At 35.5% G+C, this 10,628-nt stretch overlaps 1 protein-coding gene across 9 annotated transcripts; it reads left to right on the top strand.

Annotated features, from left to right (window-relative positions):
• The first annotated feature begins 8,136 nt into the window (after positions 1 to 8,136).
• On the top strand, positions 8,137 to 10,384 carry LOC112272892 (uncharacterized). Of its 9 annotated transcripts, none has more exons than XM_090246061.1 (3): positions 8,137 to 8,518; positions 8,797 to 8,838; positions 9,070 to 10,384. In XM_090246061.1, exon 3 carries the CDS (start codon positions 9,074 to 9,076, stop codon positions 9,944 to 9,946), a length of 873 nt encoding a protein of 290 aa, XP_090102187.1. In that variant the 5' UTR covers positions 8,137 to 8,518; positions 8,797 to 8,838; positions 9,070 to 9,073; the 3' UTR covers positions 9,947 to 10,384. The 9 variants fall into 9 exon arrangements, with proteins under 9 accessions (XP_090102187.1, XP_090102173.1, XP_090102183.1 ...); XM_090246047.1 differs by having other exon boundaries at positions 8,789 to 8,838; XM_090246057.1 differs by having other exon boundaries at positions 8,752 to 8,838.
• The last annotated feature ends 244 nt before the right edge of the window (positions 10,385 to 10,628 follow it).

The raw sequence follows: 10,628 nt of genomic DNA, 5'->3' as shown, positions 1-10,628 counted from the left end.
AGTAGATTAGAATGTCATCTAAATAACAAACAACGAAATCATCTAAAAACTCACAAAAAATATCATTCATAAGATGTTGAAAAACGGTCGGTGCATTCATGAGTCTAAAAGGCATGACATTATGTTCAAAATTTCCATACCTAGTTCAAAAAGCAATCTTCCATTCATCTCTTTCTTTGATACGAACTAAGTTATATGCTTCTGGTAGATCTATTTTGATATAGATCTTTGTTTGATTGAGTTGGTCAAGAAGTCCTGAAATCAAAGACAAAAGATACTTATTTTTGATGGTGATCTTATTGAGTCTTTGATAATCTACACACATTCACAGAGATCTGGCTTTCTTTTTCAGAAATAAGATAGGAGTCCTAGTTGGAGATTTAGAATGGAGTATGAATTTCTTTGCCAAATTTTCATCAATGTACTCCTTTAATGCAGCCAACTCATTCTGCAATAAGCTATAGATTGGTCCGAATGGTGGTTGAGCTCTTTCTTACAAATCAATTGAATAATCATAAGTTCGATGCTAGAGGAGAATATCTACATTCTTCTTTTCAAAAATATCTTAGAATTATTGATATTGATTGGGAATACCACTTGATGTTATTTCACCATTAGAAATGGATGTAGCATATATAACAAAAGATGATCTTTCTTTTGCAACATGCATGAAAGCTTTTGCAACTATTAGTAAAAGTTTGGATATAGTGGACTTATGCACTTCTACTTTACTAACGTGATCTTGGATTATACTATTGAAAAAGTTAAGGTTACAAGAAATCTAATCTATTTGAAGGTTATACTTTTCTAGCCATGATAATCCTAAAATAATTGGATTAGAGAGAGATTTTATTACATTAAATACTACTACACTGTTATGATCTTTAATTGCTACATCTAAAGGAATAGTTTCATGGATAATATTTCCACAAGACAACAAACGACCATCTATGACTTCTACATGTACGGATTTAACTTTCTTCACTGAAGGTATTTTTTGATTTTTGACAAAATCTTTGTCTATAAAACATGCTAAGGCTTTTGAATCTAAAAAAGTAAAGACTTTGTGATTATTAGGTCCTAAATATACTTCTATTATAAAACAAGTTGAGGGATTTGAAGAGAGAATAAGACCTTTATTAAGTGTTGCACATGATTCTAGCCGCACAATGCCTATTGTACTTGGAAAAACTCATTTTTTGACACATTATCTTCTTTGGTAATTGTGTCCTTCATTTTGTAATTGCGTTGCTTCTTTGGACAATGTTGAGCAGTGTATTTAGCTTCTCCATAATATAAATATAATTCCTCTTAGCAACATCGAGTCTTTTCCTACTTCGTGAGAGATTTAAAATGTATCATATCAATTTGTATTGGTTCCAATTTTGATGAATACAATTCAAAAAACTTGGGAGTTGCTACCATTACTTGACTTGTTCCTCTCTAATCAAATCTTTGTTCTTCATGGTTTTCAAATAAATAATTGTCACATGCAATGGCTTGAGTAATAAATTATTCCAAAGATTCTACTTTTGACATTGTTAATAACAAATCTTTGACGCTATCCTTCAACCCATATCAAAATTGGTTGATAAGTGCTTTGTCATTCCACTCCATGTCGCAAGTGAGATTTTGAAATTCGACAGCATATATAGTGGCTAATTGTGATCTTTGTCATAAAAATAAAAACTTTATCACTACTACTTGTTCTCAATCACTTTCTCCGAATGTGGCCGTAAACACTTTTAGGAATGAATTCAAATCATAAAAAAGTCATGAATCTTTTACAATACCAGTACAAACTAAGAGAGAGCACTTCTTGATAGTAGTGCGCCTATGAATCCGACTTGGATAAATCCATCAAGATATTGGAAAGGGTGCAACCTTAGATAGAGCTTGACTTATTGCAAAAATCCTTGAAATTTTGATCTTGTTCCATCAAACTTCTCAGGCATACTAATCCTTGTCCCTGTCATACTTGTAGAAGTAAAATTCTTTGGATTTGGTTGTGATGTTGTTCTACTTGTTTCTTTCAACTGTACAACTTCTTGCCATAGACTCTCAACTTTTTCTATAGGCATAGGTATAGTACTTCCATGATTCACTTTGAAAATACATGAGATTTCTACTCTTAGAGTATTGACAAGTTCATAAAGATCTACCATAGTTGCAAATCTATTCTCACTTCCATTGAAAGTAGTATCCATAATCTTTCCTTCTATAGACAACTCAAACAAATTCAAAAGTTAAATTAGAGGAGGGTAATCCACAACCTCTAAAAAAAAATCCCATAAAGAGAGGTAATCCACTCTCTTTAAAGAAAAGATCAGTGTTAAAAAATAAGATTTTTTGTTTAAAGGTGGGTAGTCCACAACCTTCAAAATACAACAATAGAAGTGGAGTAATCCACTCACTTCTAAAACAAGACAAAAATAATATGTTAGTACTCTTATCAAACTGTCAAGGACATGAATCTCAAAAAAAGAGATTCCTTGATACAGTCTTCTATCACTAAAGAGAACTAAAAAGTCATTCAAAAGGTGATGTAATATTAACTAAAATGGCTATTGCCAAAAACAAGAAGACTAAAAAGTCTTGAAACAAGACTAAGACTAGAAAGGCATTGATAAGAGTGAAGAAGGCTTCACTTTTGCCTCCATATATACTATCTAACTAAGAGTTATATGGCGATGTCCTATAGGACCTCCAACATGTGTTGACTTTCCTAGCCACATGTCTTATCTTGTAAAGGAAGTTATCTATATATGTGCCACATAGTTGGCTTCTTATACAAGCTATTATATGGAGATATTATCCATATAAGTGATTAGGTAAGGTTACTTTGTCACAATATCAAGACCACTCATCCTCGTCACAAGTTGGACTAATAAAATCTTGAACCATTTTCTATTTCTGTACAAATCAATCTAGTTGCATATCATTTACACCTATCGGAGTCAACAAAAATCCATCTAATATTCCACGTATCTCTTTTTGAACCATACAAGATAGTGAACATACCAAGAAGAAGACAAGTTCCACCTCTTCCTATAGAAGTGGACAATAATGAAGAATTCAAAGTACAAGAAGTTCTAGTTTCAATGTGGCGTCAAAATAAATTCAAATATCTTATCCATTGGCATGGATATGATATTAGTGAATGCACATAGGAGTTACTATAAAATCTTACAAATGCAGCAAAGGCGATGGAGGCTTTTCATTGATAACATCCATCAAAATCAAGATGAAAACCTTCCTTATAAAAGAAAAAAGATCTAGGCAAGATAACATTCTACTTTCAATCCTTGTTTGTAGCTTCTTTGTAGTTGTAATACTGAGGAGATGGAGAGCCAACAACTAATGGATTTGACTGAAGAGTCTTCATTTGCTAATATGCTTGACAAGATATTATGATTATCACAACCTTCAAGACAACATAATTAAGATGAAGATCCTCAAGAACGTCATATTTTTTTTTTTTGAATATATGTCAAGATACAACGCATTTGGTATCACAACCTTGGAAGAGACTCTTGATGTTTGGTAATTTTATTAGAGGTAGGAACAACTCTTGACGGTGTTCCAAATATTTTATTTGAAGCAAGTTATGAAGGCCTCAACAACAATCAAATAATAGGGTGGTCTTTCCGCCTTGATATGGGATACTATCGATGGTTAAAAGGCCCTATCAACCATCTTCGAAGAAAATAAAGATTTAAATATGTGGCAAATACAATTCATCGCATCATAAATTTCTTCAATATATGATGATCGCTCCTTGTGGAACTCGTCTCTAAAGGGTAATGTCATGAATATATACATGTAATCCAATAATTATCTATATAAATAGATAAAAGTAAATAGAAGTAGATAAAAGTAAGTTAATTCTATAATATCTTCTATAGAAGCTTCTTAGAAGCTTCATAAATATTGCTTTGACTTTATAGGTGTGTATAATTGATTTTTTGGATTAAAAATGTAATCAACAAGTTGGCCATGTGCCACACATGTTATTAGCTTGAAGACCAAACTAACTATGTAGCCCACATGTAAAAAAAACTTGCCTTGTAAGTTAAGGCATGTGTCCTACAAAGTCAACATATATTAGAGGTTCTATAGAATATTTCCACGTAGCCCCTAGTTAGATAGTATATATAGAAACAAGAGTGAAACCCTCTTTACTCTTATCAATTCATTTCTTGCTTCTAGTTTAGTTTTAAGAGGCTCAAGTTTTCTTGTCTTTTGGCAATAAGCCTTTCCAGTTTCTTTTAATATACACACTTCCTTATTTCTATTTTGTCACTCTTTATTTGACATGGATTTCATTGATTTATGCATCATCTTTTAGTTCATGTCCTTGATAAAAAGAAGTCAAAGACTTTATACAATCATGTAATATTTGTTGAAGATCCGAAATTCCTTGCCATTGATTATATGGATTTTTTCAACAATTACCTATTCCAAAAAAATTATGGTCTTTCATTTCTATGGATTTTATCATGGATCTTTCAGTGTCAAATTTATATGATTCTATATTTGTGGTAGTAGATTGTTTTACCATGATGGCATATTTTATATTATGTAAAAAATCTATCATAGGTAAAAAAGTAGTTAAGCTTTTTCTTAACAATATTTTTCGCTATCATGGATTGCCTAAAGATATTATATTGGATAGGAAGATTGAATTTATAATAAGATTTTAGAGAATCCTTTTTAAGATTTTAAAGGTGGATATAAAACTTTCTTTGGCTTTTCATTCTCAAATTGATAGACAAACAAAATGGATAAATCAAGTTTAGGAGCAATACTTGAGGTATATTATTAACTTTCATTAAGATGATTAGAAAACTCTTTTACTATTAACAAATTTTGTATACAATAATTTGGTACATTCTTCCATTCAACAAACACCTTTCTTTACCAACTATAGTTATCATCCATAATTTGATACTTTTGATTTTTTAAAAGTTAACAATCCTGTGGCAATAGATTTGATAAATTGTTTATGAGAGCTATATATAACAATGAAGGCACAGCTAAAGGGAGCTCAAGAATGATAAAAAATTAATGTAAATGCTTATTGTAAAAAACAACCACAATTCAATGTAGGTCACAAGATATGATTACTTCGTTGCAATATCAAGACTATTCGTCCTTGTAACAAGTTAGACTATGATAGATTTAGACCTTTTTCTACTAATAAAAAAGTCAATCATGTTGCTTATCGATTATATCTATTGAAGTTTATGAAGATCCACTTCATATTTCATGTATCCCTTTTTGAAATATATAAGACAATGAATATCTTGGAAAGAAGACAAATGACACCTCTTCTTATAGAAGTGAATAATAATCAAAAGTTTGAGGTGGAAGAAGTCTTAGATTTAAGGTGGCGCCAAAATAGGTTGGAATATCTTATTCATTGGCATGGATATGATATTAGTAAATGTTTATGGAAGCTAACAAAGAATCTTACAAATATAGCAAAGAGAGTTAAAACTTTTTATCGATAATATCTATCAAAATTAAGATGAAGAATAATAAATCTTTGCTATAAAAGAAACAAGATCAAAAAAAGATAATACTCTACTTTCTATCCTTCTTTGTAGCCTCTGTATATCTGTGATAATATAGAAATGAAGAATTAACAAAGAACAAATTTAATTCAAAAGCTTTCATTTGCGAGACTAGACATTGTGATTGTTATAACCTTCAAGACAATGAAATTGAAATGAAGATCCTCACGAATTACATATCCTTCCTTGAATAAATGGCGAGATACAATATGTTTGATATTACAATTTATGAAGAGACTTCCAATGTTTGGTGATTTATTAGAGGTAGGAATACACCTAACACTGTTTCAAATATTTTATTTGAAAGAACTTACAAAAGCCTCAACAATGACCAAATAACAAGGTGGTCTTTTTGCTCTGGTATAGGACACTATCAATGGCTAAGAGGACCTTTCAACTATCTTTGAAAAGAACAAAGATCAGAATATGAGTCAAATATAATTTGCCGCATCATCGATTTCTTCAATATATGAAAATCACTTTCTGTAGAACATATCTCAAGAAAGAGGGGTAATATCATGGATATATATAGGTATACTACTAAATACCTATATAGTTAGATAGAAGTAGGTAAGAATAGATAAAAATAAGTTAATTTTATAATACCTTCTAAATAAACTTTGTAGAAGCTTTATAGATGTTACTTTGACTTTATATATATTTTTAGTTGATTAATAGGTTAGAAACTTGGTCAATAAGTTAACCACGTATTGATAGCTTGTGGAATAGGCTAACTAATGGTACATATATAAAAAAAACTTGTATTATAAATTAAAATATGTGTCTTGTAAAATCAACATGTTTTGGAGGTCCTATAGGACATCGCCACATAGCTCGTAGTTAAGAGTATATATGGAGGCAAGAGTAAAGCCTTCTTTACTCTTGTCAATGCCTTTGTAGTCCTTAGTCTTGTTTTAAGACTTTTTAGTTTTTTTATTTTTTGCAATAGCTATTGTAATTTAATATTATATCATCTTGGAGTGACTTTCTAGTTCTTTTCAATGATATAAGAGTGTATTGAAGATTTTCTTTCTTTGAGATTCATCTCCTTAACACTAAAGTTTATTTGATCTTTTCAAATAATTTATCATATTATAAATCCTATTTGATGGCCTTATATTTCTTTTATATGAGACTTATGAGAAGCCTTGTAATTTTAAAATGGTTTCTTATGGACTTCTTGTACAAGTTTGGTAGTGCCAAAAAAAATCCCATATTATTTTGAGCCATTGGAAATTCTCATATTTTTCTTTCTTCTAACTTCTTTAAATTTGGCTCGAGCCCTTTCCTATTGATGACGTATTTTGAAATTTCTAGTTCTTTTAAAAAAAACATAATTTTTTTAAGTTGGCATTGAGGTTGTTGGAGCTTAGTTTCTCCAACATCACTCTCAAATAATCTTCATAGTCTTCTTGATTCTAAGAGAAGACAAAAATATCATAAATATATATATATATATATATCACTACATATTTGGCACTTTTTTGAGAATGATCTAGTTCATGAAAGTTGTAAACATATCCAGCGCATCACAACTTAGAAAGATTTTTGGATAGAAAGATTTCTTGTTTTATGTACTAAGTTTTCAATACCATGTATGTGTTGTGTATAAAACATGAGCATTTATCACATGTGATACTTTGGTAAGATTTTTGGTTTTTGTAGTACTCTTACTAAGGTTAATCTAACATTTACACACAGCCCACTGGTTCCAATAGCATGGTACTCATGCATTCATTTGACTTTGGAACCCATAGTGCCTTTGCTTTTGTAACTCACACTAACATTATAAATGGCATTATTGGGAATTTGGTCATTCTCGATAAATGAGCGATAATTTCTTCAACCGCCATTCAGAGACCACAAAGTTGTGCCCAGAAAGCAGAAGCGATTGTTAAGTGACCAAACTGTATGTCAAATCATGACATGTAACTTTTGTTCACAAACATAGGTGTCCCCATATGAGTCACCTCCCTTTTTACTGTCCATTGTGGAAACTGTAACTGCAGATATTTGACACTATTAGCGTGGATGCAGTCTAAGATTGCCAATGAAAGATTGAAGGGACACCTTGCCAATGGATTCTACAGGATTTCTTCGCACATCAGTACCATGCATTTGCAATTGTGAATCTGGACGGAGAGAAGAGGAACAGAGCAATTTGATTCCTGAAACATCTCGCCATTGAGAAAAAATTGGTGCAGCTGTCGGAACATTTCCCTTTCAGACGGATGGATTTCACATGGTAAAAACTTTGTTCCTCAGGTTCCATACCAGGTGAACGTCAAAGAAGCACATGTTTCGACCCCCTTGGAAACAGAACGTGGTTAATTCCACACATGATCTCCTGGGAATCAGCATGCTGTGGTGAATGATGCAACGCTTCACTGAAGACACTGCAGATGTTCCGGGCATGAAAGGGATCTACAAGTGGATGAAGTAGATGGAGAGCGTTTATGCTTGTGTCTGATGAACGGGTATGAGGCGGTTTGGGAGTCATCTGAAGAGGCGGCGGTGGCCCCGCGGCTTTGACAACTAACTCCATCTTCTGCAGCCTGGCCTTCTTCTCACTCTCAAACTCACCCTCATCCTCTCTATCTCGCTGCTCCAGTGTCAATTCCACTCCCTTCAAATCCCTGCTAAGCAACGCAAAATCTGAGAGTTTGAAAGTTTTGGAACTTGACAACGGCCAGTTCATTCCCATGTAGCGGTGAGAGAATCATTGTTCATTGTTTAGTTCGGTCAGCATTTCTGCAGGTGATCCTCTAATTCGTGTTTCGAATCCGGTATTAGCGAGTGTGCGTTTGAGAGCTTGGTCTGCGTTTGAGAAAGACCAATCCCCACAACAAATAACCGACACGCATGAGGGGGGAGAGGAGAATGACTCGATGTTCGTGAGGATACACACGCATATCATCGTGAAAGATCTAAGATTGGATTAAGTACTCTTCTGGCACTCAATCAAACATCCTCGACCATGGCATATACATAACCTTCATCGAGTGTCAAAAAGTGGTAGGACAGGCTGTTGAAATTCAGACTACGACATGGTTCTGTTGATGGTTATCTGTACGTTTAGTCCCTCTTATTTACAACGCAATGTTTCGTATTAGTCAATTCTATGGAGTGCTGGATTCGAGGTGTGAATAAATGACCGATTGTGCACTGGACTCAGGTTACAAGCACGACATTTTGACAATATTTTTGCTCAGTCTTTCAGGAATTCCTTGGAAGAGAAGCAAGGCAATATCACACTATTTTTGTGAGTTCTACACCGTTATGAATGCAGCTATGATTTTTTTCACATCACGGCTGTGTCAACGGGCTTGGTCATGCACATTATGGCATCTTAAGCTGCGTGCAAGTTTTCTGATAGTAATTTTTCAAAAATTTCCTTAAAATTATGTGACGTTTTAAGTTAACCACGTTGCGTCGTTCGCCGGTTACGTTGTCAAGGAAATGCAAACATTGGGGTTTCATGAATTTTTTGCAGCCGCATGGGCAACATGTCTGGAGTAAGATCAACGACAACCATGACTGTAAGCGTGGTTTTCCTGTTGGCGGTGTGCTCGGTGAGCATCGTCAGATGTTCCCTGGACTTGGACTTGGACATGGATGTTGTGAAGACTGAATCCGAATGGCAGTTCATAGATGGGGACATTGACACCTTTACTGCAAACGCCACGGCTCCGGCACCGGTCCCCCCGGCAACATCATCCGGCAAAACGATCACGTTAGTGAACGGCGATTTTGAGATGATCAACAGTACAGCAGTAAATGATACCACCCTTGTGAGCATGAGTGGGACCGACATCCCAAACTGGAGTCCGGGGGGCGCTGGCGTGCAGATTCTGGTCAGCAACACTTACAAGATGGCCGTGGATTCGCCCTCGAGTAAGTACTGCATCCACCTGAACAACCCGGGTGCCTCCGTTAACGGCACGCAAGGGTCCATCGCGACGATGCTGGCAGTCAACGCTGTGGCGGGCAAGACTTACACGGTGCACTACGACGTGGCGCGGATGCCGGACGGCCCCTTAAACCTGTGGCCGGCGTTGAGGGTGTCAAATATCCAAGGTATCGAAGTCAATGACTGGGCGATTAAGCAGCCAGTGTTCAACATGACGGACTCGAAAACGCAAATCACTTGGACGAAGCAGAGCTTTGTGTACACAGGCAAAGGAGCATCGACGATAATCATGTTCGAGAGCATGTCGGAGAAGTACGGGGCCCTGATCGACAACGTGGAGACGCTGAGTGGGAAACACGAGCTGGCCGCAGCCCCGCCCTCTAAGATGTCCGCGCTGAGCCAGAGACTCGCCCCCTTCGTCACACTCGTCGCCCTCACATACTTTCACAGCATCGTCTAGTCTGTATTGCACTGGATCAGTAAAGCTCAAGGAGGGCGCCCTACCCTCCTATAAAACGGACCAAGATTCTGTGGCTGTGTTTTTGCATACGATTATCTTCTGCCACAAGAGTGTCCACTTCCAGGAGCTACTGATCACTACGAGGGGTTAGCCTCATCACCTTGGACGAACCCTGTCGCATAATGAAATTCAGGCATAGTTTGCATAACTCTTGCTTCACAGTTTCTCATCACTCTTTGTTCGTATCTATCCCTTCTCAGAAAATAAACACTTTCGCAATTCTGTATTCCACACTTCTGCGGTAGTTTTCCTCGGATAATTATTTCTGGATCAATGAGATGTGGGCTCCAATTCAGATGAGTCATCTTTACTTGGTATCACATGGTTCGATTGCTGCTTTAAACAAGCAGTGGCAGACTTCATGCGAGCTTAGCACAATATCAAGTTCATTTGATTATGCAGGATTTTTTCCTGACTGCAGATGCGGTGATAGAACCGCCAGCTGCCGTCCCATGCTGTGTCACATATTTCAATTCAGCAGGAACGATGAATATTGCTGCTAGGCTTGAATCATGCTTTTGAAGATAGAATGAGGCACTGATTAACTTTGCCACTTAATCCGCACATATTAGTTGCATTCAACCGGAATTCCCTCCTCGATGCAAGCTTGCCATGCACATGT

This window comes from Physcomitrium patens, chromosome 2 (genome assembly GCF_059467195.1).
Source record: "Physcomitrium patens ecotype Gransden chromosome 2, ASM5946719v1, whole genome shotgun sequence".
Classification (NCBI taxonomy): domain Eukaryota; kingdom Viridiplantae; phylum Streptophyta; class Bryopsida; order Funariales; family Funariaceae; genus Physcomitrium; species Physcomitrium patens.
The sequence above is the reverse complement of the archived record's forward strand: the minus strand, read 5'-3'. Positions and strand labels throughout refer to the sequence as shown.

What these genes read in the sequence shown, in the direction of transcription:
- LOC112272892 (XM_090246061.1), top strand. Translation starts at nt 9,074, where the DNA reads ATGGGCAACATGTCTGGAGTAAGATCAACGACAACCATGACTGTAAGC.